At 38.7% G+C, this 27631-nt stretch overlaps 4 protein-coding genes across 5 annotated transcripts; all 4 read right to left on the minus strand.

The window, feature by feature from the left end:
- Window positions 1-1041: 1041 nt before the first annotated feature.
- LOC308103617 (C-C motif chemokine 3-like 1) lies at window positions 1042-4434 on the minus strand. Its single transcript, XM_080453695.1, has 3 exons — window positions 4277-4434; window positions 3571-3682; window positions 1042-1477 (listed from the first exon to the last, which is right to left on the minus strand). Exons 1-3 carry the CDS (start codon window positions 4344-4346, stop codon window positions 1381-1383), a joined length of 279 nt encoding a protein of 92 aa, XP_080309821.1. The 5' UTR covers window positions 4347-4434; the 3' UTR covers window positions 1042-1380.
- Window positions 4435-9532: 5098 nt separating this feature from the next.
- Window positions 9533-12731, minus strand: LOC308102772 (C-C motif chemokine 14-like). The gene is made up of 3 exons (XM_080452632.1): window positions 12530-12731; window positions 11798-11909; window positions 9533-10303 (listed from the first exon to the last, which is right to left on the minus strand). The coding sequence occupies exons 1-3, from the start codon at window positions 12609-12611 to the stop codon at window positions 10216-10218; spliced, it is 282 nt and encodes a 93-aa protein (XP_080308758.1). The 5' UTR covers window positions 12612-12731; the 3' UTR covers window positions 9533-10215.
- Window positions 12732-15552: 2821 nt separating this feature from the next.
- Window positions 15553-18705, minus strand: LOC308103615 (C-C motif chemokine 4-like). The gene is made up of 3 exons (XM_080453693.1): window positions 18534-18705; window positions 17787-17898; window positions 15553-16003 (listed from the first exon to the last, which is right to left on the minus strand). The coding sequence occupies exons 1-3, from the start codon at window positions 18610-18612 to the stop codon at window positions 15901-15903; spliced, it is 294 nt and encodes a 97-aa protein (XP_080309819.1). The 5' UTR covers window positions 18613-18705; the 3' UTR covers window positions 15553-15900.
- A 4740-nt stretch (window positions 18706-23445) lies between these two features.
- Window positions 23446-27063, minus strand: LOC308103632 (C-C motif chemokine 8-like). Of its 2 annotated transcripts, none has more exons than XM_080453718.1 (3): window positions 26996-27063; window positions 24446-24560; window positions 23446-23845 (listed from the first exon to the last, which is right to left on the minus strand). In XM_080453718.1, the coding sequence occupies exons 1-3, from the start codon at window positions 27033-27035 to the stop codon at window positions 23734-23736; spliced, it is 267 nt and encodes an 88-aa protein (XP_080309844.1). In that variant the 5' UTR covers window positions 27036-27063; the 3' UTR covers window positions 23446-23733. The 2 variants fall into 2 exon arrangements, with proteins under 2 accessions (XP_080309844.1, XP_080309843.1); XM_080453717.1 differs by lacking the exon at window positions 26996-27063 and adding an exon at window positions 24689-24903.
- Between the last annotated feature and the right edge of the window lie 568 nt (window positions 27064-27631).

Raw genomic sequence — 27631 nt, forward strand, 5'->3', positions numbered from 1 at the left:
AGGAAATAGGTAGCTGATATAATGCACTTTTACCTTAGCGCTAGGTATACTCTTGGTTGCTTGTTTTTGCAGAAAATGCACTTAAGACTTCTGGTGATTAGTAGTTTTCGTTCCCTACCTATGTTGAATGCACTTATTGTAAGTCGCTTTGGATAAAAGCGTCTGCTAAATGACTGTAATGTAACTCAACCTTACATGAAAAGACGTCATCTGCTGGCTGTGGGGGTGCACTGACTGTGACTGCAAAGTGTGAGACTTTATGAGTGTGCATTCACACACACCCTTAAGATCGATAGATATAATCAGTGGTGGAAAAAGTACTCACCTGTTTTACTTAAGTAAAAGTATCGATACTGCAATATAGAAATACTCTGTTACAAGTAAAAGGCCGGAATTAAAAATCTACTTGACGAAAAGTACAAAAGTATTTGCATCAAAATGTACCAAAAGTAAAAGCACTCTTTATGCGGAAGGTCCCATTTCACAAGGTATCATATACAAAATGTATACAAATCTTTTGAAAATAGCAGATCTACAAGCTCACAACACGTTGCGATGCGACGCGTTGTGAGCATGTAGATCTGCTATTTTCAAATAGCCAAAGTTTAAATAGGGCTGAAGAGGTTAATGTATGTTTTGTAATAATAATCAATATCTACAAAGTAACTAGCTAAAGTTTTCAAATAATTGTAGTGGAGTAAAAGTACAATATTTGTCTCTGAGATGTAGTGGAATAGAAGTAAAAGTATTGAAAATTGGAAATACTGCTGTAAAGTAAAAGTACCTCTAAATTGGAGTTAAGTACAGTACTTGAGTAAATGTACTTAGTTACTTTACACCACTGGGGTATTCACACAAATGGAACTTGTATATCTGTGTGAATATGCTATTTATGCTTATTTTTTCCATTCTTTATTCCTCTATCCTGGCCTTTTTCCACATCTGTACAGCACTTTGTCAATGTGGGTTGTTTTAAAATGTGTTATAATACATTTGATTACTATGCAAACACAACCAAAGTATGGATTCATTAACAACGGATGTGAAAATGCTTGTTTTATTGCATCAGAAAACAATATCAACAAATGCATAATTAAAATGCATGTTTAAAGCAATCCATTCAATATCTGATTTAAACAAAATCTGCGCTAAAGCTAAACTAGAGCTCTAAAGCAAACAACAAACATTTATGCTTTTAATGTGTTGTTTAAAGCATGGAAAAACAGAACTTGAGAAACCTGGGACTAACTATAACTACCAGTAAACTGTGGCTTTTTCCATTTGTCATAAAGCAAAGCTTGGTCAAAGCATTGTCAAAAAACCAACTGGATATCTGGAACTTTTTAGTCAGCCCTGAGTTCCCCAGAACCCTCTCCTTCTTTAGACTGCTGCTCTGGCCTCCACGTGGGAGATGGTTGTCTGGACCCAGTCCTGAGTTCGGTCAACACAGAGCTTGGCACCGTTCTTCATTATGAACCTATAGAACAGACAGAGATATTGAAATCATTTCCATCATTAAGGTGTGTCATTTTACATTATATTCATAGTCGCTATAACCAGTCAAATGGTGAAATGCGTTGATACGCTTTTGCACCCGTAATGTCTAATCTCATGTAGGCTACGGTACATTCGGTAACTTCTGCTATGTGGACTTACTGAAGTGTTTCCACCTTTACGTCTTACCCTATGCAGTATGTAGGCTACATGAGGTTAGACCTCCTGTCTAACCTCATGTAGCCTACATACTGTACCTGCTGGTTTATGGGTTTGTGCGTAGCCTATAGCTCCTTGACATGTTTTCTTTACTATTTTTTTCCCTCTTTGCTCTCCCCCCTTCTTTTTCCCTCTCTTTCTGAAAACAACAACAACGATGGTGCTTGCACAAAATGCTTTTCACCCAGGGCCGCATTAAGACCCCTCAGGGCCGTGGAACAACACAAAATCAAAGGCCCCCCCCTTAACATTAATCGGACAATATCGGGTGCGTTCGCTCGCCCAGCGAATGAACGCGCACCGCACGTGCGTTCGGTGCACGTGTCACCGCCAGCACGAGCGGTGCTGACAGTCACACTGCACAGACACAGGGCACAGCACAGCCTTTCCAACAGTCTGTTTCTGCTATAACTACAGTGTCTAAACTGTCTATCATTCTCACAGGGCCCTGCAGGCTGCCGGCCGTGGAACACAAGTTCCACTAAGTTCCACGGTTAATGCGGCCCTGATTTCACCCACGTCTTTACATCTGTAATCCAAAAGTACTATTTAAATCCTCGGGGCCAGCAGAACGCAACTTGCATTTGCGCGCTCGGGCCAGTACAAATAATGCCCAAAACAACAACAACAACAACAAATAAAACATTAAAGGGACAGTTCACCCAAAATAAATCTTATTTTCTATCGATTACACACCCCATGAAGCCTTGAATTCATGGAGATTAAGACAATAATGTGATGACCGGCTGAAAGATGCTAATGTCTCCGGTATGAGACTCAAAGTTGACACTTTGAGTCTCCTACCGGAGCTACCGCTGGTCATCAAATGATTGGCTTAGGAATGTGACAAGAACAAAACAATCTCCATTAATTCAAGTCTCCATGGGGTGTGTACTCGATAGAAAAAAAGTCATTTTGTGGGTGAACTATCCCTTTAACATCTCATTGTAATGATTTTTGTGAAATTGTCTTGGTAATTTCCACTGCAACATAGCGCTACATGAGAAAGACGTCTGTTGTCTGCAATGATCTGCAATCAGAGCACAGCGCTCCTTGCAGCGCACCTGCAAGCAGTTCACTACTCTCTCCCATGTTCTGATGTGTACATAAATGATCAGTTACGTCAAAACGCTCTAGATTATAAATGATTAGCTGCAGCGCAAATGTATGCTGTGTTTATGCCAGCTTAATCCCAATGCAGGGATAACAGTAGTGAATACCTACACATTATTACTCATAGCTGATATTTCACACTCCTGACCATACAATGACATAATTATTTCAATAATAATCTAATAATGAACAATTGCTTTATAGAAATGTATGGTACAGTAGCTAGTTATAGAGGTTATATATTTACTTATTTACTCATGATTATGGAATAAGTCCAGATTTGAGTCCCAACCCCTTTATTACGAGGGTAAATTTGGACGCATGTTCCTGCAGTGCTCAGTGATCTTGAGAAGCGGCTGGCCTGGAGGGCTCATTGTCTACCCCTGAAAAGGTGTTGCTCAAAATGCTGTTTGGTTCATAGCCATGCATGAATATAGCCATGAATACATATGGACAAGTGATTATAATATATACATACAGTATTATACAGTATGTGAAAAGCTGATTTTGATATTGCCGTAATGGTATCCATACTTTATATACTTTTAACAGTTTAAGACTCAGAGACTGTAATTTCCCTTTTTTTCTTCTTTTTGCTATAGGCCTAAAGAAAAATAAATTACCCCTATTCTTGGTCAAAATAAATGCATAATATTGTATTCATCATTCCAACCCTTCCCTATCAACCACGCCAAGATTTACAGTACAAGTACAATACAATAGTAAATACAACCTAATACTCACACAACAGCATCCTTAGCACAGAGAGCGTGTGTGCGCTGGAATGTCACCACGTTGTTCTTGGGAACGCGTGTGGTGTGATAGTTGAAACAGCACTCAGCTGGACCACCGCTTTCTGGGAGAGTGAGGCAGAGTGAGAAATAGTCAGAGACAAACAGGCAGGTAGTGGAATAACAAGAAAAAAACAACAACAACCAAAACACTTTGATCGTCCAAAATCATTATGATTAATCCATTCAAACCGGTAACACGTCTGTGTAACCACTTCATCCATATTTTATACTTTGGCCATTGAGCTTGTATATCTGCTATTTTTTTTTAAATCTTGACCTGCAAATGTTTGAATATATAACACTTGTAACTCAAATCTTTGCTTGTTCCAGGGACCCCCCCGTCCCTGGAACAAAATATTTTTAGATGAAGGTCGGCGGCCAAATACATATGATTTTGGGTGGTCCTTGACATGAAAAAGTTTGAGAACCACTGATTATAGCAACATACGTTTAAAAAAAATGTAGAAGGCATTTGTAGAATCCCCAGAAGCAAAGATTTGAGTTGCAAATGTTCGCTTTAAAAAAATAATGTATTCAAAGATTTGCACAACTTTTCACAATAAAAAAGAAATAGCCAGAGAAATCTAAAAATGACACAGATTCTTTCTCGGTCTAAATGGGTTGAAGCCATGGCAGACAGGAAAATATAGACTTACCCTCTGCTGCAGCCAGAGCTGAGAAGAGCAGCATGCAGGCCGCTAGAATGACTGATATCTTCTTCATCATTGTAGTCTGTCAGTCGATACCTCTCTCGCTCTGCAGTCAACAACCCTGAATGTTTTAATGTGCGTGTTGTGTTGCACATGTGTCTCTATATGTGTCTAGTTGGCACATATTAATGTAGGTGGGATTAACCTTTTGGTGGTGCGGGGAGGGAGTATCTAGAATTAAGGAAACAAACTGTGGTCAAAGTTTATTTTGAGAACAGAAAGCTGAGAGGTGTTAATACACTTAATCATAACACTGTGTGTGCATCCTGAATGCACTGAGAAGATGCTTAGACGTGCACTTTATCAAATATCTACTTAGCAATGCTAGTCGTGCTGCTTGAACATGTTTCAATGTAATTGTCCTGTCTATGAAAGCCCCACACTCGAATTCCAATGTACTGTATGTGTTCTAAATACATACAAATGGTATTAAAGCATCTACACAATTGGTCAAATAAATGTAGTGGAGAAGAAAGTCCAATATTTCCCTCAGAAATATAGCAGACAGGAAGTATGATGTGCGTACGTGCACTCTCCTCTCCTCCAGAGATGGACCGTTAACACGCACACACAGAGACACACACACGCACGCACGCACGCACGCGCACACGCACGCACACGCACACACACACACACACACACACACACACACACACACACACACACACACACACACACACACACACACAGACACACAGACACGCACACGCACACGCACACACACGCGTGCACACATGCATGCACACATCCAATACATTGGCTCAAATGATCAATCAGTGAGTAGGCTATAGTGGAGCAAGTCAGTCATCCAGTAAGTGTAATTAGACAGTAATTGGATGTGTGCCTACTGCCTACTCAAAGTGAAAGTGATGTGTGCCTTATCAAAGTGAAAGAGTGTGCATGAATTCCCAGTACAACCACAGTCTTATAAGGCTTGTCCACTGAGCAGCAGTGCACTGGAGCAGATGAGGGTAAGAGGTTGATCGGTTGATAGTTTTCCCGGCTGCCTGTTGTAGTAGCCAGTCAGGAAATGTCCCTCCTGGGCTACTGTGGAGATAGACAAGCCATAGCTCCTCCCACTTCCTGTTTTCCAAATTGTTTGGTTCACTGTAAAAGCCACACTGAACAGGGGCTTTTCCCCCTTAGGTCCCTGTTGTAGCAGGTTGCCTCTGCTCTGTGCAATGCCCCGGGTAGGTGTATATTGTAGATAATAGGTGAAAGTACATGTATATTTGACCTGCTTGAGACTGACCCTTTGTTTGTCACACTTTAGGCCCTGCTCCCTAGTGACTCTGCTCTCCTGTGTTGTGCCTTCCACATGGGTTGTGTGTTCAATAGTCAGACAGAGGTAAACGTCATTATTTTGTTTTTATATAATAGATCCGTTTTACAGTGTATTAATGTCTATCATTTGTTTCTTTTGTAGACACTGACTGCCACTGCTGTTTTGTTATGTTTGGGTGTTGTTGATTTATATTCATTATTTCAGCTATTTCATTTAGTATTTAGTGGCCTTTGTCAGTGCCAGTGTCAATTATTGTATTTCCCCCAAGAACTACACTGCTCAAAATAATTAAGGGAACACTTTGATCCCTTAATTCTTTTGAGCAGTTTTTGTTAGCAGTATGTACACAGTTCATGAAAACTCAAAATAATTAAGGGATCAAAGTGTTCCCTACATTTCTTTGAGCAGTATATTTAAGCTCATATACCATTTTATGCTCTATTACTGTGAGTAATAACCTCGGAAACACAGAAAGAGGAACTTTCTGTGTTTCCGAGTGCTGCAGGATTGGTTGAGCACGTGGCCTTCTGGACGGGTTAGGTGGCGAGGCTCACAGCGGTGCTTCTCCTTAATCTATTGTTTGCATTGTACCATTGTTTTTTCCACAAAGTAAGTAGACATGATACTTCATAGTAACCTGACACCGTCAAATGGAAGAAGCTTGCGACACACATTTGTTTCACAGCCTACTTCCCATCTGAGACTCCGGTCGCAGAATCGATGACAGACAGTTTTTCTTTTTTTCAAGCTACTAGGCAGGTGATTGGATGATCCCGCCCCTAGCAGCCGCTGATTGGTTCGAACACGCAGTGTTCGGGCAGCTTTACTCCCTGCGCAATCCCAGACCTCCTTCCTGAAATCAAATGCAAATGAGATTTCCGGAGGGAGGGGGGTTTACCAGGCTAACTTCATAGCGCATCACCACGCAACGCATTGTGAGCTGAGCTTGTAGATCAGCCGTTTTCAACTAATATTCTTTTGTTTTATGACATGCAAAATAGAGATGCTGGGGTTCTTGTGGTAAAACTCCAGCCATGCTTTCCAGTCAAACCACGCTGAGAGTGACGACATTAAGACACCAATTCTCATAACATACTCAGTTTCACTTTAACCCCCTTCTCACTTATTTGAAGGTTCTGTGGGAACAGCAATACTGTCAGCAGTATTGCTTTTAACGTTTATCCAAAGTCACTTTCTTTTTTTCTTTTCATGGTTGCATATAGTGGAGTCTGGATGCAATACTGTAAAAGAAAAAATCTGTAAAATATATTTACAGAAATGTGTAAAAATTGTAAAGTAACTAAGTACATTTATTCAAGTGCTGTACTTAAGTACACTTATGAGGATGTTTGACTTTACTGGAGTATTTTCAATACTTCTACTTCTACTCCACTACATCTCAGAGGCAAACATTGTGCTTTTACTCCACTACAATTATTTGAAAACTTTAGTTACTACCGTAGTTACTTTGCAGATATAAATTATGATATTATAAAACACACATTAACCACTTTAGCCCTATTTTATACATAGGCTATTTGAAAGTAGGCGATCTACAAGCTCACAACTTGTACAGAGTACTTCTACATTGTGGTATTGGTACTTTTACTTAAGTAAAACATGTCAGTATGCTTTTCCACCACTGACTTGTTACAGAGACTGTCCCCTTGCAGAAAGATCATGTTCACAGTCATAAATGCAATCATCACACATCATCACACAATCATAATGCTAATCCAGTATTGTTGTGATTGCAGGATGTAGAAGGAGTCAGATTAGGTGGGTTCCAACTTCCTCTGGTAGGCCATAACCCAACCACGCTATGCTCCATGGGATAAGGAAGAAATGACTCCATGGTCCGTCCATCTCTCTACGTATGTACATTTGTAGTGTATGTCTGACAGTATTTCCCATTATCGTATAAGTGATCGTTGAGGACACCTTGACAGTATATTTTATTCAAATGTGGCTTAAACGTTCACTTGTACACAAGGATGAACTGATTACAAAGGGGAAAGGTCAAGGTCACCATGACGTAAAAGAACACATTTCATACATGTCTGTATAGTGATACCCTATATATATTATATATATATATATATATATATATATATATATATATATATATATATATATATATATATATATATATATATATATATATATATATATATATATATATATATATATATATATATTATTATTATTTTTATAAAATGAAAATACGCTTCACACCTTTCATTACCGGTACATTGCTTCAAAATCCTCATTACATTTAGTCTGGACAGACATGGAAGTAAACAGCAAATGGTTTGTGGAGACATACTGTACAGCCACAATGCGGCATTTAATTTTTTATAATGCCATATTAGGAAGGCACTTTATGCTGTGTGTGTGTGTGTGTGTGTGTGTGTGTGTGTGTGTGTGTGTGTGTGTGTGTGTGTGTGTGTGTGTGTGTGTGTGTGTGTGTGTGTGTGGTACCTAGAATTATGGAAACAAACTGTGGTCAATGTTTATTTTGAGAACAGAAAGCTGAGAGGTGTTAATACACTTATCATAACGCATCCTGAATGCATAGATGTGCACAAATATCTACTTAACTGCAGCTATAGGCTACTATACACATTCGGCTATACTCACATGCTGAGATGTTTCAACGAAATATACTGTAGATGTTCTAATATTCATATTCTCCTGTATTCTGTCTTTCTCGTACTATCTCTGAGAGCTCCACAGCGTAATTTCTATGTATGTATTCTAAATACTTGCAATGAAGCATTTCACACAAACAGGGACGCACACACTTGTTGGGGTGTTCTAACTATAAGTGCAACGTGAGAATGTTATAGTATCCATTCACACAGAGACATGAGATCACATTTGAACTCTCTCACATGGAACGTGTATATCCATGGGAATATCTTATTTATGTTTTTTTGTTGTGTTTTTTTGGGCCTGTGTGGTTCAAAATTTATTTTAATATAATTATATTTGTTTATCAGCCCCCTAAATTGGCTGTCCAGCTCCTAATAACAGACCTTCGAACCCCTTATTCTACATACAGTGGTGGAAAAAGTACTATTTTTTTTTACTTGAGTATCAATACTGCAATGTAGAAATACTCTGTTACAAGTAAAAGTCCGGAATACAACATTTACTTGAGTAAAAGTACAAAAGTATTGGCATCAAAATGTACTTAAAGTACCAAAAGTAGAAAGTACTCATTGTGCAGAATGTCCCATTTCACAAGTTTTCAAATGTATAAAATGTATAAAAATCTTTTGAAAATAGCAGATCTACAAGCTTGTAGATCGGCTTCAAATGGCCGAAATGTATATTGGGCTGAAGTGGGTAATGGATGTTTTGTAATAATAATCAAAATCTACGAAGTAATAATAGTGACTGAAGTTCAAATAATTGTAGTGGAGTAAAAGTACCAAAAAAGGCCAGGGACGTGCTGGCCACTGGGAAATTTGGGACAAGTCCCGAATGGCCGCCGCTCCATTCCAGGCCGACCAGGCCGGCCGGTTAAAAAAAAAAAGAGTACTTTAAAAAAAAAAAAAAATACGCCTTACGGGCATCTCTATCTGAGATTCCCAGGCTGAATTAGGGGCCCAACACATCCCTGGTCACTGTTTATGCCAGAGTTTCTTGTTTTGTGATTTGTGTGCTATTTGTGCTAGTCTGTGCACATCACTTTGGTCAGCTGTGGGTTGTTTTTAAATGTGCTTTATAAATACATTATGACTTGACTAGACTTCACTTAGGCCACTATGTAAACACCACCAAAGTATGGATTAATTAGGACATACAAATGCGTGTTTTTATAGTATCAGAAAACAATATGAACCTTTTTTTAAGCATTGCAATAAATGCTGTCCCTCAAAGAAAAACATCTGCACTACTAAAAAACTAAACTGAAAACTATTTATTAAAGAAATTCCACTGATTCATGCAACAACAAAGGAATTCTGCTTTCTAATTGATTGTTTAATGCACATTATTGTCAGCATAGAGCGAGAGAACAAACAAAACTACAGAAACCAAACCAGGGTTGATCTGTTTCATCTTAAAGCAAACTTGGTGTTCATCTTAACCCTTCAAGACCGGGAACGCATGTGTGTCATTTTAAGATTTCTTTGGCTATTCAAAAATAGCAGATATACAAGCTCAGAGTGCAGCACAGAGTGCCGCGCTATGAGCTTGTAGATCTGCTATTGTTTTTTAAATCGTGAAAATGTGTGCAAATCTTTGAATATATATATATTTTTAAAGCGATCATTTGTAAAAAAAATATATATATATATTCCAGGAACCCCCCAGAAGCAAAGATTTGAGTTACAAATGTTCGCTTTAAAAATATATATATTTAAAGATTTGCACAAATTTTCACGATTCTTCAAAAATAAATAAATATACAAGCTCATCGCGCTGCACTCTATGAGCTTGTATATCTGCTATTTTTGAATAGCCAAATAAATCTAAAATGACAGAGATGCGTCCCTGGACTGAATGGGTTACAGCATTGTCAAAAAAAAACAATTGGTTGTCTGGAACTTTTAGGCATCTCTGTGTCCCACAGAACCTTCAGATTGTTTCGTTAGACTGAAGCGGTCAAGGCGATGAGATCCCGGACCCACTTCTCAGCTGGGTTAGTGCAGATCTTGGCGCCATTCTTCATTGTGAACCTATAGAACAGACAGAGATAGTGAGAAGATGGTCGATCCTATAGCAGCCCGAGGCGCAGCCCCCACTAGAGGTCTAGACTCCCCCCATGTCTCACCTATAGACACAGGATCTGACATGAATTTTGACCTGAAAGTCGAGATTCAATTTATCCCCTGAGCAAGCATGGAGGCTCTATTGGCTCGATAGTAAAAGAATCTGCACTTGCTCAGGAAACGGCTTCAAATTAAAATAAATAATACATTAAATCCTGGAATAATACACTCCAGGAATCTCTGTATGTACGTATGTTAATGCGTATAAATGACTGTCCTATGCATACGGTATCTCGAGAACTGGTCATCCGATCGTCTCCACGCTTGGTGGGTGTATTGCTGAATACCCAAGGACGTGCGGTCGATTGGATGAGCTTTATCCAGATCCAGCTTGCTCTGGACAAGCCCTGTACTATAGTCTATTATTGCTTAGTCTTCTTACGCACTATATGTAAGAAGACTATATGTAATGAACTACAAAAGTTAATTTCATTAACTTAAAGTTAGCTTCAACCAGAGACTAACTATGGAGGAGTGGAGGGATAGAGCAGCACGTCTCTATAGGGTGAAACATACAGACAGAGCTGCAAAAAGATGAGACTGACAAAATATAAACCTTTCAAATGCAAACTTTTTTTAAACATTTGACAGGAGTTGATTTTTTTTGTATCAACAGGCAGTCAGGTGGGCCTACTTTCTTACTTCTATCTTATATCTTAAAATTATTCTTGTAATGTATTTGTTATTAAAACCTGTATGTCCAGTCATGGGTTATTGCTTAATTACTTAATGTAAATCCATATTGTGTATAAATATATATATATATATGTGTATATATATATATATATATATATATATATATATATATATATATATATATATATATATATATATATATATAGAGATATAGATATCTAGCTCTATCTCTCGTCTATATCTTGACTTGCGTGAAAACAGAGCTCTGTCTATGTTAACGCGTTCAATCCGGGAACGCATACTGTGTCATTTTAGATTAATTTGGCCTATTAAAAAAAAATCAGATATAGAAGCTCATGCCGCGCCATGAGCTTCTATATCTGCTATTTTTCTTGAAAAATCGTGAAAATGTGTGCAAATCTTTAAATCTATTATCTTTTAAAGCTTACATTTGTAAAATATGTTGTTCCTTCCAGGGACCTCCCAGAAGCACAGATTTGAGTTACAAATGTTCGCTTATATAAAATATATATTCAAAGACTTGCTCAAATGTTCATGATTTTTCCAAAATAGCAGATCTGCAAGCTCAGTGCCGCGCTATGAGCTTGTAGATCTGCTATTTTTTGAATAGCCAAAGAGATCTAAAATGACAGAGATGCGTTCCCGCGGATTGAATGGCTTGAACTGTACCTGTACAATGTGTTGAAGGTTCATGTATAGTCGCAGTACACTACAAAGACGATAGTACATGAACATAATACTCACACAGCACCATCCTTAGCACACTGGATGTGTGTGCGCTGGAATGTCACCACTTTGTCCTTGGGCAGGCGTGCAGTTCTGTACGAGAAGCAGCACTCGTTTGGACCAGTGGTTTCTGGGAGCGCAAGGCAGAGTGACACAGAGACACAAGTAGAAAAAACAAGAACGACAAATCACTGTGATTGTTATAAATCATTGTGTCAATCATGATTAAAACCAGGACCAGTGGTGTAAAGTAACTAAGTACATTTACTCAAGTGCTGTACTTAACTACAATTTTGAGGTACTTTTACTTTACTGGAGTATTTCGAATTGTCTATACTTTTACTTCTACTCCACTACATCTCAGCGGCAAATATTGTACTTTTACTCCACTACAATTATTTGAAAACTTTAGTTACTTTGCAGATATAAATGATGACATTGTAAAACAGACATGAACCACTTGTGTAGCCCTATTTTATACCTAGGCTATTTGAAAATAGCCAATCTACAAGCTTACAACGCGTCACATCGCAACGCAAATCTGCTATTTTCAAACATTTTAGAACTTTTACTTTTGGTACTTTAAGTAAATTTTGATTCCAGTACGTTTACTCAAGTAAAAAAAAAAATCCGGACTTTTACTCGTAACAGAGTGCTTCTACATTGCAGTATTGATACTTTTACTTAAGTAAAACATTGTAGTACTTTTTCCACCACTGACCAGGACAGATCAGTGAATAGTAGACTTACCCTCTGCCCCCAGAGTGGAGAACAGCAGCATGCAGGCCACTAGAATAACTGGTATCTTCTTCACCCTCATAGTCATCATCATACTGTAGTCTATGAGTCTGTACTGTCAAGTTATATCTACTGTATCTATTTCACGCTTATCTCTGACAGTCTCTCTCTCCCTTTCTGCAGTCTCCAACCCTGGATCTTTTATGGTGCATGTGTATATATGTGTTAAGTTGGCACATATTCGTTTAGGTGGGAGGGAACTTGTGGGGTTGGGGTAACAAGCATTAAGGGAAAAAAAAACTGTGGTCCATGTTTATTTTGAGAACAGAAACCTGAGAGGTGCTATCTTATCTTATCGTAACACACATCCTGAATGCACTGAGATGATGCATAAACGTGCACTTGATCAAAATCTACTTAGGTTCCAGTTCAATCTCTTTTATGTAACCCAAAAATATCTCTTAGCTACCCTACCTTTAAGTAGCATGGGCGAAATGTTGTTCACTTTTGGTTGAAATAAAATGACGGGAGAGCAGTTTATTGTGTGTGGACGTTACTTTTTTCTTCAATTGTTTGGGTCCAGCACCGTGTTTAAAGAACTGTGGTGATGTGCATATCATACCTTTTTTTAGTAGTAGTTTAATAGTGCATCCTGTAAGTCCCTAGGATAAAATCTACAGGTACTCTCTTTTTTGGGGGGGATTTTTCTGCCTTTTACTGATAGAGTATACAGTAGACTGACAGGGAATGGGAAGAGAGCGATATGGGGAGTGATACACGGCAAAGGTTGGCGGCGTTGGGACTCGAACCTGCGACGCGCTGTCAGGCTGCACCAGCAGCTTAGGTGCCCGGACTGCTACACCGGGCCGTCCGGGCCTAAAGATGCTCTCTTGACCCACACTGTAAAACACATAACTGACAGAGAACACGTTGCATTCCAAAATGTGTTTCACATCCAAAATAACAAAACAAAAACATAAAACGTTCAGAGGACAAAATGAAATGAAACATTTAGCATGATAAAAAAGGGTGATTCCTGTGTTATCAAAAAGACAAAGATCCTTATGTGCTCAACTTGCATGTGTGTATGCTATAGCTTTATAGCATGTATGCTATATAGCTATAGCTAAGTTTTTGTGTTATGTTGGCCTGAATTGATCCATGAACTTTTAACAGTTAGGCCCCTACATGCTCCAAATGAAGCCAAATTGGAGCATGTATGGGCCTTGAGACTCAGAGTTTTAATTTCCCTTATTTATCTTTAAGATGGGGATTTTTTAAATCCATATTCTCTCTCTCTCTGCAGTCTATCACCCTGTGTTATGCAACTGCCATTACATCTGTGTGTGTGTGTGTGTGTTGTTATCACATATTAGCGTAGGTGGGGGGAGGGAATACGTAGAATTAAGGAAACAAGCTGTGGTCAATGTTTGTGGTGAGAACAGAAAGCTAAGAGCTGTTGCACTTAATAACAGTGTGTGTGCATCCTCAATGCACTGAGATGATGCATAGACGCACACTTTATTAAATGCCTTCCTACGCATGCTGCCTATACATGCTGTAATGTTTCAATGTAATATAGATATTCTATTAGGAGTACTCCCGTTCTTATACTATATTTTCCTGTTTCCGCTCTGTCAATTCTATCTCTGAGAGCCCCGCACTCTAATTCCAATGTATTCTAAATACTTACAAATGGCAATAAAACGCACACGCGCACGCGCGCACACACACACACACACACACACACACACACACACACACACACACACACACACACACACACACACACACACACACACACACACACACACACACACAGTGCAATGAAGTGTTCTTCTCACCCAATGACATTTGACTCCTTACCCTCCTTCAAAACCGCTCTAAAAGAGCACCTATAGGCCCTGTAAAAAGTCTGAGTTTATCATCGGAATTGACCCCCCCCAACAGTTTTTTATTACTACTCGTATATATGATGTTTTGCATATTATTGTATATTATTGTTTGTCTTTAAATGTCTTGATGAATTGAATACACAGGACCTCAATGGAAACAAGCCCTTATCCTTTTAGCATTATTTTGTATAAATCTGTGCCACCGTGCCTTTTTTGTAAAGTATTCAATCAATCAATCAATCAATCATTTAACTAAACATTAACATTCAGCCCTATGTGCAAAGACGCCATCTGCTGGCCGTTGAGGTGCACTGACTACTACTGCAAAGTGAGAGAATTCTATACTGTGCTTTCACCAGAGTTGGATCCGTGAACGGGCATGCCAGGCCCAGGCCTAGGGTCCTTAAGGTCAGGTGGTCCTGCTAGAAAATTGGGCCAACTGAAACCAACTCAGGGGAGGTCTGCAAAGAAAAATCTGCCTCTGAATTTTAAATCACAGCGGCCCTCATGGTATTGTTAAAAAAAAAATATATATATATATATATATATAGTAGTGAAAGCACATACTTGTGCTGATCAGTCAGTCTATCAAATAAATACAGACTAAAGGGACCCAGCATGACGTTTGTTTTGCTATATCCATACAGTATTGTACTGCACAGGCTTATGAAACTAACTCGTATTTTCACACTACATTTTGTTTTACTCTGTGGGAGGAAACACGACAAAAAAGCAAAAACAATGTACGAGACGAGCATTGCAATGAAGTCCCAAGAACAGTTGCCACTATCTCATAAAACAAATGCTGCTCAATATCACTAAGAGAGAGTTTTTCTTTAGCTCGTACTCATGTATAGCATATAGTTTTATATTGCACCTTTGTCAAATGGTGCTAGGCTATACATAGAACCATTAAACTATTGCTTAAACTAAACTGAAGAACCATAAAACAGCTGAACAGGTGCTGTGATTATATATAGCACCTCAATGACTGCAAAGAACTACTGAAAAAACAATATTCTTTGTGTGTGGTTGGACATTATCCATAAGGATATCTTAATTATGCATCTTTTCCCCCTTTTTTTTTAACCATAGAGAAAAATTGCTCACGCTACTATGCAAACACAGCCAAACTATGTATTAAGGAAATACAAATGCTTGTTTTATTGTAGCAGAAACAATATCAGCAATTCATCATCAACGCTTACAGCACTGATCATCATGCAAAGATGCAAAATGCCCGCTACATTTTCTACTTTTGAACGTGTTGTTTAAAACACGTTATTTTCAGGATAGAGAGAGAAAACTAAAAAACATATAGAAACCTGGGAGATGAACTAGGTACCACAAGTTAACTGACCTGTTCCAATTGTCATAAAGCAAAGCTTGTTCATCTCAAAGCATTGTCACAAAACCACCTGTCTAACTTTTTTTTGTAGCAGATATTAGGCAGCCCTGAAGCACCCAGAACCCTCTATTATGATTGGCTTATTGGTCAGGAGAAGTTCTGGTCTCCACGTGGGTGATGACATTCTGGACCCAGTCCTGAGTTCGGTCAGCACAGATCTTGACACCATTCTTCATTGTGAACCTAGAACACACATAGAGAGAAGACTTGCCTCGTTAAGGTGTTTCATTTTACATTGTATTCATTCATAGTCCACTACAGTGGTGGAAAGTAACTAAGTACATTTACTTAAGTACTGTACTTAATTACAATTCTGAGGTATTTGTACTTTAATTGAGTATTTCCAATTACCAATACTTTTACTTCTACTACATCTCGGATCCAAATATTGTACTTTTACTCCACTACAATTATTTGAAAACTTTAGTTACTTTGTAGATTTAGATTATTCTCACAAAACATACATTAACCACTTCAGCCCTATACATTTACATCATACAGATCTAGAGGCTCACAATGCGTTGTGAGCTTGTAGATCAGCTACTTTCAAAATATTTGTATACATGTGAAAACTTTAAATAGGACATTCTGTCTTAAATATATATTTTTTAAAGCAAACATTTGTAAAATATGTTGTTCCAAGGACCCCATGCACCAGAAGCAAAGATTTGAGTTACACATGTTTGCTTTAAAAATACATATTCAAAGATTTGCACACATTTTCACAATTTAAAGAAAATAGCAGATCTACAAGCTCATAGCGTGGCACTCGTGCCGTGCTATGAGCTTGTATATCTGAATAGCCAAATAAATCTAAAATGACAGAGATGCATCCCCAGGTTGAAATGTTTAAGGTGCCGTTCACTAGACCAGTTAGGGGACATAGGGACATATAAATCCATGTCAGTCATTCAGCAAGCTGTTATTTTACATTGTGTTTTATCATTCCTGACTGGGTCACAACAAGACGCTGCAGTTATATTGAATAGATGATTTTATTATTGATTGGCCGTCATCTCAACTTTTAAAACAGCCTAAACCGTACCAGAACCGATGCTTTTCAAAATAAAAACAAAAGCACAAACTGATGGTCAGTGATATTAATGGCAAATATAATATGTCAAATTTGATATTTCCCCCCCCCTTTGTTTTTACTGCTGGTCATTATAAATGTAAACCAACATTAAGGAGGTCTACAAATGCACAACACTTTGTACATCACAACGCAATGTGAGCTTGTATATCAGTTACTTTTGGTGAGATATATGGTGGAGTATCATTTGGCAGATGTGCATTGGAATGCCTTCTGAGAGCAGCAGCCCCTCAGAAGGCATTCCAATGACTATAAGTCACATCTGCTATAATGTGAGCATTATGCATGGTCAGTGGTGGAAAGTAACTAAGTACATTTACTTAAGTACTGTACTTAAGTACAATTTTGAGGTATTTGTTCTTTACTTCAGTATTTCAAATTTCCAATACTTTTACTTATACTCAGAGGCAAATATTGTACTTTTAATCCACTACAATTATTTGAAAACTTTAGTTACTAGTTACTTTGCAGATATAAATTATTATATTATGAAACATACTTTAACCACTTTATTTCATACATAGGCTATTTGAAAATAGCCGATCTACAAGCTCACAACGCGTCGCGATGAGCTTGTAGATCGGCTATTTTCAAATGGCCGAAATGTATATAGGGCTGAAGTGGATAAAGTATGTTTTGTGATAATAATCAAAATCTACAAAGTAACAAAAGTTTTCAAATAATTGAAGTGCAGTAAAAGCGCAATATTTGGATCCGATATGTAGTGGAGTAGAAGTAAAAGTATTGGAAAATGGAAACACTCAAGTAAAGTACAAATACCCCAAAATTACAGAACTTAAAAGTAAATGTACTTAGTTACCATCCACCACTGGTTATGGTACAATACAATAGTTGATATAACTTAATACTCACACAACGCCATCATTGGTACAGTGGGTGCCTGTGCGCTGGAACGTCACCACGTTGTCCTTAGGCAGGCGTTTGGAGTAGAAGCTGAAGCAACACTCATCTGGACCAAAGCTGTCTGGGAGAGTGCATGAGGCAGAGGGAGAAACAAGTCAGAGACAAACAGGTATAGGTATTGTATTGGAATATAACATAAATACAAAATAACAACTAAAAGACTTTTTGATTGTCTCTTTCATTATTAATCCATTAAAACCGGGGAACGCATACTGTGTCATTTTGAGATTTCTTTGGCTATTCAAAAATAGCAGATATACAAGCTCATAGCGTGGCACTGAGCTTTTAGATCTTCAATTTTTTGTTCTTTTTTTTTTCGTGAAAATGTGTGCAAATCTTTGAATATATTTGTACATTTTTGACTCAAATCTTTGCTTCTGGGGGTCCCTGGAACAAAATCTTTTGAGATGGGGGGGGGGGGGGGGTCCGTGCACAATGAAAAAAGTTTGAGAACCACTGATACTATAGCAACATAGCCTACGTTTAAAAAACAAAAGAAATGTTAGGATTTAGAAGATATTTGTAGAATCCCCCAGAAGCAAAGATTTGAGTTAAAAATGTTCGCTTTAAAAATGTATATATTGAAAGATTTGCACAAATTCTCAAGATTTTTCAAATAATTGCCCAAAGAAATCTAATAAATGACTGGTCCCAATGGGTTAGTGTCATGATGTGCCCCAAAAAAAACAACCTTACTTGGCGATTGTGCCAGCACATCCAGAGTTGAGAACAGCAGCATGCAGACCACTAGAACAACCGGTATCTTCTTCATCATTGTAGTCTGTCAGTCTATAATGTACCTGCCAAGCTGTATCTGTCTGTCTGTCTGTCTCTCTCTTTCTGCAGCTATAGTCTCCCACCCTGTAGCCTTTATTGTATTTTGAGCATTGTCTATATAAGGTGGTTACATAGTAGTGTAGGTGGGCGTAAACTTGTGTGTGTGTGTGTGTGACGTGTGTGTGTGTGTGTGTGTGTGTGTGTGTGTGTGTGTGTGTGTGTGTGTGTGTGTGTGTGTGTGTGTGTGTTGGGTGGGTGGGGGCGGGGGAGTAGCCTATAATACCTAGAATTAAGGAAACAAAATGTGGTCAATGTTTGTGGCGAGAACAGAAAGCTGAGAGCTGTCAATGCACTTAGCATTACACTGTGTGTGCATTCCGAAAGCACCGACCTGACATGCACTTTATCAAATAATATCTACATAGCAATATGCTGTACAAGTGGCAATAAAGCACGCACGGATGTGGAAAAATGTATCCTGCTATAAACAAAATGCTCAAAACACGAAGGACTTTAAGTACAATAAAAATGTTTATTACAAATTAGAAAAGGTGAGACGAGGAAACATGAGTATAACGATAAACCCCATGGAGTGGTCAGGCTAGCTAAGTCGAGCAGAAGACAGAAAGGCCCAAGACAGCCAGTGACTGACTGAGCTTAAAAACATAACTGTCCACGTAATTACCCCAATGCACTAAGTCAGGGGTCTTGAACGTTTTTCTGGCCAAGGACCGCTTAGCTGAGTAGGAGATCAAGCAGCCCCCCCCCCCCCCCCATTACACACTGTACAAAAATATGTTGCAGATTAAACTTTTCCATAGATTTCATAGATAGCTTCATAGACTTGTTTGACAGCAGTGTCATTGTGCAGTTGGATACATTTTAATGTGTATTTTCAGACATTTAGCCACTTGAGCCCTCAATACTGGGTTGCAAGGGTTCAAGTGGTTAATGTAAAAAAAAAAAGAGTTCCTATCACACAAATATTTGGTGGCTCCCCTGTAGGAACTCTGAGGACCCCCCCAGGGGTCCCGGACCCCCTGTTGAAGACCCCTGCATTAAGTTGTGCATCAGGTTTAGGTTGACCCAAGTTCTGCTAAAGAGAGGAAGAGAGGAGAGGAGAGGAAAGGAAAAAGGATGAATGGAAGTAAGGAAAGATTGATGGATAAAACAACACAAACTTTTAATTACCAAAGTAGGGCGCACCAATCCATTTTATTGTATTTTAATTTATCGGCCCCCTGGTTTTAGCAGCTCCCTTTTGTCTGAATTCAGTGACCTTTTAACCTCCATTATTAAGTTTGAAAGATTTTTGTTGCTTGGTGATTTTAATTATCACATTAATAAGAGTACAGATCTTTCTGCAGTCAATTTCCTCAGCATCACTGAATCTTTTAATCTTGTACAACATGTCACGGGTGCCACTCACAACAAGGGAAACACTCTGGATCTTGTTTTTAGCTTTGGTTTAGATGTAGATAACATTATTGCTGAGGACATGCTCTTCACAGACCACAAATCCCTAGTTTTTTAGGGCTTTCTTTTAATCCTGATTGTGTGGCCGAAACGCGAGTAAAGCGTTCGTGTACGCTAAATGGCCTCTCAGCTGAAAGGTTTTCTGCTGCATTTGACAACGGTCTACCGGCCTACCATCCTCCAATAATGTCAATGCAGAATGTTTAGATATTGATGTTTTAGTCCGCTCTTTTAACTTGCACTGCTCAGATATTTTAGATGTTGTTGCTCCTTTTAAATCTTGCACTGTCCACACTTTAAACAAAGCTCCCTGGTTAAATGAGGACATTCGTTGCCTCCGACGTGAATGCAGAGTGCCGGTGGAAGTCCTCTAAAGTCGAGGTCCACCACATTCATCTTAAAGCACTTTTAAATTATTTTAATTCTATGGTTAAAGGAGAATTTTGGACTAAAGTTTTATTACCTTTTCTATGATGTTAGAAAAATTTCATAACTCCACCCCTGGTCTGCTACAGCTTAAAATGTGCGCGGATAGAAAAAAAAAACGAAAAAAAAAAAAAAAAACCTAAGTCTCGCTAGACGAGATTGAAATCTCGAGATTTCAATCTCGTCTAGCGAGACTTAGGTTTTTTTTTTATTTATTTTTTTGGTTGCATAGTGTTCTGTCACTATGAACATCAGATCTCACAAAAAAAAAAAAAAAAAGCTATTAAAATATGTGATCTAACCTAAGGCCTATCCGCACACATTTTAAGCTGTAGCGGACCAGGGGTGGAGTTATGAAATTTTACTACTGTACCATTCATCCTAAGATATCATAACATCATAGAAAAGGTAATAAAACTTTAGTCCAAAATTCTCCTCTAAGGATGCGAGAACTGCCTTTTTTGCCAAACTAATTTGATCTAGTAAGCGTAACCCCAAAGTCCTCTTTGACACTACTAATAACATTGTTAGTCCACCAACACCTGACGAACTTGTTGCCCCTGACAGCATTGTCCCCAAGGTGGTTGATGGTTTTGGTTCCCTCAGAGACAATGCGCGCCCCAACCTCAGAAACCTTGGTGTTAATTTTGATCAGTCCATGCATCTAGATAGATACACACATAAAATCAGTTACCCGGACATGTTTCTTCCACCTCAGGAACATTGTGAAACTCAGGTCAATTGTCTCCTTCCCAGAACTAGAGATGATCATCCATGCTTTTGTATCCTCACGCTTGGATTATTGTAATTCACTTTTCACCTGCCTCAATAAATCAACTATGGACCGCCTCCAACTAATTCAAAATGCCGCTGCCAGACTGTTGACCAGGTCCAGCAGAAGGTGCCACATCACCCCAGTCCTGGCCTCTTTGCACTGGCTTCCTGTAAAATGTAGGGTTCATTTCAAGGTCCAAGGGTGCTCACTTACAGAGCTCTGCATGGCCAGGCCCCAGAATACCTAATTGACCTGGTCCCACGTTATGTGCCAGGGAGGGCCCTAAGGTCTGCTGAACAGGGTCTAATTACAGTTCCCAACACTCATTTAAAAACCAAATGTGACAGAGCCTTTCAGGCTGTAGCTCCCAGGCTTTGGAACGCTCTTCCACAGGGCTTGAGAACCGCAGCGCAGCCTCTGTGGACATTTTTAAGAACAAACTTAAAACGCTACTATTTGAACAAGCTTTTTGCAGATGTTACATGGTTTTTATTTCCACGTTTATGTTGTTATTGTTGTACTGCTTGAGTTGAACTGTACAGGCTTTTTTGTTTTCTTTCTTCCTTTTTTAATTACCTTGTTTTGTTTTAATCTCCATGTATGTGAAGCACTTTGTGAGTCCTCTCTGTGAGAAGTGCTGTATAAATAAAATGTACTTATAGGGGAACACGAAAGAAAGGATAATGCAGATCAACAAAGCGGATGCAGTTATTACTAATGTAATGGAATATGATGAGTCATTGCATTGTTTTGTTTTTTACTAAAGATTCAAGTAAAGTAATATAATGGAGAGATTATTTTTTGAATATAGCCTGTAAGTTAATGATATAATTCTAATAGACAGTCTTAGAGAGTCTGAGTGTCTGGGTGTTGTTGCAACACTCAAACCACAGCAGCAAAAGGAACAGCTCAAAAACACCACACTCACACACACGCGCACGCGCGCGCGCGCGCGCGCGCACGCGCGCACGCACACACACGCACACGCACACCATGTCGCTAGGTCTAAAAAGGAAAGACGGCATTTAACACAACCCTACGTGCACAAACTCTATCTGCACTGTCCATAACTATGACTGCAAAGTGAAAGCATTTACAGTAGGTTTGTGCATTTGTTGCGTTCACACACTGACTTAGATCAAATATTTTAACTGATATTCTCACACACATGCAACTTGCATATCTGTGTGGATATCTTATTTACACTGTTTCTTTTTCCCATGGGGGGGGGGGGGGCATCATTTTAAGAAGGATCCTCTCCTCTCTATCTTGTCCTCTCTCTCCACTGACTGCCGGCATGGTTCAGAATTGGATGTAATATTCCCCACAACAAGTTGTCTCAAGACACTTTACATGTAGAGCAGAGACCCGACATATTGTCCCACCCTGAGCAAGAATTTTTGCGACAGTGGCAACAAAAAACTCCCCCTTAACTAGAGGAAACGTCAGGCAGACCCAAGGCTCTAGGGTGGCCGGCCTTCTGCCTCGACCGTGTCGGGGTGAAAGAAGAGAGAGACAGAGGGAGAGACAGAGAGAGGGGGAGAGGGGGAAGTAGTAGCAATAACAATAATAGTAAATATAACAATATAATATAGTACAACAATAACGTTATATAGGTATATAGTAGTATAATATAAAAAAGATAATATATAGTATAGTGGTATACTGGTGGTATATGGAATATATATATGTATATATATATATATATATATATATATATATATATATATATATATATATATATATATATATACTGTATGTTTCATTCATTAAAATATATGTCTTTTAAAATACCTGCTCTGGTCTGTACATCACTTTGGTTAATGAGGGTTGTTTTTAAATGTGCTTTATAAATACATTTGATTTGAGTTGACTTGACTTAGGCTACCATTCAAACACAGCCAAAGTATGGATTGAAAATATATTTTTTTATTATACCAGAAAACAATATAATTATGGCATCACACCACATGTGATACCTCATTTAAACATCTGCACAAATACATGAATAAATTGCCACTGACCATGTAATATAATATATATATATATATATATATATATATATATATATATATATATATATATATATATATATATATATATATATATATATATATGGACATGGAAACATGCCAAAAATATGCCACATCAGGAGGATTCAATCACTATTGACTAAAGAAAGCATATATATATATATATATATATATATATATAGCATATCTATAGCTATACATAAAAACCCACAAAGTTTTATGCTTTTAGGGAAAGTATATTTTGAATAAAACAATTAGGTTAGGCGTTTTTAAAATCGGCCTCAGGTCTAAATACATAATTGTCATATTAGAGACGGAAGACAAAGAGAAAACTGGGAGATGAACTAGTTGCCACTAGTTAACTGGGTGACCTGTTGCATTTGTCATAAAGCAAAGCTTGGTGTTCATCTCAAAGTATTGTCTCAAGGCCAGGTTTTCTGGAGTCCACAGCGGTGATGGTGTCCTGGACCCACTTCTGAGTTGGGTCAGCACAGAACTTCCTATCATTCTTCATTGTGAACCTAGAATTGACAGAGATGGAGAGGTTTTAATTTGTTTTATTTTACATCGTAAAAGCATGAATGAGTTATTCAAAATAATGAAAAATTAAAAAAAGTTAAATTGAACTTATATAGCCATAAAAGTCTCAGCAGGATAGAATTAATGTCTGACTTTATCTGTTTGTCACGTTTAAAAGCACTCTTGTGTGAAAACATTGCTCTTAATGTCAGTCTATGTTAACTGCACCTGTAGAATGTATTCAATGATTATCTATTCCCCGGTTTCCCGGTTGGCTGACCCCAGGGGTACGAACGGATCAATCCCTTGGTGAGATTTGTTTGTATACCCCTTATTTTCATCTTTTATGTTATTATGAGTTTGTTTTAAAATGTAGCTTCGGGCACTTATCTATTGTGATGTTTTTGCACTGCTGTTTGTACAGCGTTTGTAGTGTTTAGTGTTTAGTGGCCCCACAATGATAACAAGCTATACTATAGGCTTTTTATGGTGTATATCCACATTGGTGTTTTTTTTTTTTAAAGTGTTGTCCTTTTAAGAATTGTCAATACATTATCCAACCCAAAAGTATAGCTGTAACTGTAATATACTGTAATACTCACACAACGCCATCCTTAGCACAGTGAATGTTTGTGCGCTCGTATGTCACCACGTTCTTCTTAGGCAGGCGATTGGGGTAATACTGGAAGCAGCACTCAGCTGGACCAGCAGCGTTGTCTGGAAGAGAGAAACAGAGTGAGACAGAGACACATCGAGACACACAGAGTCACACAGGCAGGTTTTTGGAATAACAAAAAAAAAAAACGGATAAGAACAAAATGACTTTGATCATCAAGTAGACTTACTCTGTTGTGCCAGGACATCAAGAGCTGAGAACAGCAGCATGCAGACCACTAGAATAACTGGTATCTTATTCATCCTCATTGTCATCATCATTATGAATTATTATGAATATGGTTGAAGTTTCACTCTCTCGGACAGTTTTATGTCCTATACCAAAAACTAATGAAGTCAGTCTCTCTCTCTCTCTCTACAGTCTCCCACCTTATATATTGTATTGTGTGCGTTGCACATGGGTCTGTATCTGAAGATGGTATTGTTGGTGGTTGGAAACTTGTGGGTGGGCGGGGGGGAGGAGGGCGAGTATCTAGAAAGAAGGAAACAAACTGTGCATTCTTTATCAGAAAGCCTCGAGGTGTTATACCACTGTGTGTGTGCAGCCGGAATGCATGTGTGCGCGCGCACACACACAAAAAACTGACAAGTGACTCCCCCCCCCCCCCCCACACACACACACACACACTACTAGACACCTCAGGCCAGCTGACTTGGGGCTATTATCCATCCATCCCGATAACTAGATTGAAACTAAGAGGTGCTGTCGCAGCCCCCAAGCATTCCCTTCTCCGTTAGATCTGCCCCCTCCGTTGAGTCTTTTAAATCCAGGCTCAAGACCCAGTTCTACTCACAAGCATTTGAATCCCCCCTGATATGTTGCTTTGGCTTGTATCTTATCGTTTCTATCCGATATGTTGTTGATGAACTGTTTATTATGCCTCTGTGTGATGTTTAACAAAGCACATTTTTTTAACCCATTGAGGCCTGAGGTTTCGATTCTGCAAAATGTCTTTTTGGTTTTCTGAAAAAAATGTCAAGGACCCCCAAAATTATATGTATTTGTCCGCCGACCCCCATCTCAAAATATTTTGTTCCAGGGACCCCCCCAGAAGCAAAGATTTGAGTAAAAAATGTTCCCTTTAAAACAATATATATATTCAAAGATTTGCACACATTTTCATGATTTTTCAAAAATAGCAGATCTACAAGCTCATAGCGCGGCACCGAGTGCCGCGCTATGAGCTTGTAGATCTGCTATTTTTGAATAGCCAAAGTGTAAAATAATGCTTTTTTAGCTCAAATCAAAAAGTGACACAGATGCGTCCCAGGTCTTAATGGGTTAAATGTACATAAACTCGATTTGATTTGATTTCGATGGTGTCAAAGGTTATGTCTCACCTAGACACAGCTAGGATCTGACGCACATTTTGACCCTGATTGTCAAGATTCAATTTATCCCCTGAGCAAGCAGGCGGGCTCTATTAACTCAATGGTAAAATTGTCAGCACTTAATGCGCAGGAAACCGGGTTCAAATCCAGGGTAGAAAAGGAAAAGTTACGTACTGCAGCTTTAAGTCACGGGTCACATGTGACCCACCAACCCAAAATTGGAACAAGGCCTGCAGGGTTTAAGGTGTCGATGTATCTGAAAATGAAACTATGTGCGAACAGATGTGCTCCGAGGCAGTGGCGTAAAGTAACTAAGTACATTTACTCAACTACTGTACTTAAGTACAATGTTGAGGTACATTTTGATACCAATACTTTTGTACTTTTACTCAAGTAAATTTGGAATTCCGGACTTTTACTTGTAACCGAGTACTTCTACATTGCAGTATTGATACTTTTACTTATTAAGTAAAACATTTGAGTACTATTTCCACCACTGCTCCAAGGAGAGTTACCAGTGCTCAAGAGACACTTTTTGTTTACGACCACATGTGCACACATTCACAGACACCCATAGACAGATATGAGAATGAGAAGAGTTGTGGGGTGCATGACATGTGAAGGGGGATGCATGGTGAAGTACACTCATAACGGACTAGAGGCCCCCCACAAGCTGTGCAAATATGGTCTTTCTGTACCTCCGTTGAGAAAGAATGAACCAAAGCAGTATCACACACAGGCAAGCACACAGACGAGCATGCATACAAGCGCACGCGCGCGCACACGCAGTTTTTTTTTATTTATGTTTATTTGAGAGGGACAATACAAAGAAACAATGCATCCAGTTAAAAAACATGAAAGGCATGCACGTTGAACATGTCCATAAAAGCCAATCTGTTGCTCTCTCTCTTGCTGCAGTCCATCCTTATATCCTTTATCATGCAACTCACATTAAATAATTATGCACCTACATGTGTCTATGTGGAACGCACGCACACACACACACATTCTCTCTCTCTCTCACTGTCACTGTCTCTCTCTCTGTCTCTCTCTTGATCGTTATGCAAAAATTGTCATGATGACGTATTTGACGTATTGTGGCACTGAAAGAGTTAAAACCAAGACAGACGAGCCAATGTACTTACTCTGTAGTGCCAGGACATCCAGAGATGAGAACAGCAGCATGCAGAACACTAGAACAACTGGTGTCTTCTTCATCATTGTAGTCTGTCAGTCTAATAGCTGTCAAGTTGTAACTGTTTCACTCTCTCTCTCTATCTCTCTGCAGTGTCCCACCCCCTTATATTGTGTGCGGGTCTATATGTCTTGGGATGGTAGTGTAGGTGGCTGGAAAGTTGAGGGTGGGGTTGGGGGAGGGTGGTGGGTGTACCTTCACATATGGAATCAAAGTGTGGTCAGTGTTTGTGGTGAGAACAGAAACAGGTGTAATTACACTCTGACTAATAGACATGTACTTTATCCAATATCCCCCCGAATCCTTTGGGTTACACGAATAAGTCAGTGTCCCCAAAAATGGAGTTACTGCACTTTGGCTTTGTAGAACAGTAGAGCTATTACACATTATACTAACAATATTTCATTGTAATCTAGATGTTCTTATTTGTATTATAGTAATTTTTATTTATGACTATTTATTGCTTTTTAGGCCTATCTCTGAGAGTTCCTCATTATAATTCCAGTATGTATTTTGAATACAACAAATGGCAATAGAACACTTCACGCACGCACGCACGCACGCACACAATATCTTATTATTTATT

The sequence above is a fragment of the Gymnoscopelus braueri genome, assembly GCF_963280865.1.
Source record: "Gymnoscopelus braueri genome assembly, chromosome: 16".
In the NCBI taxonomy this organism is placed as follows: domain Eukaryota; kingdom Metazoa; phylum Chordata; class Actinopteri; order Myctophiformes; family Myctophidae; genus Gymnoscopelus; species Gymnoscopelus braueri.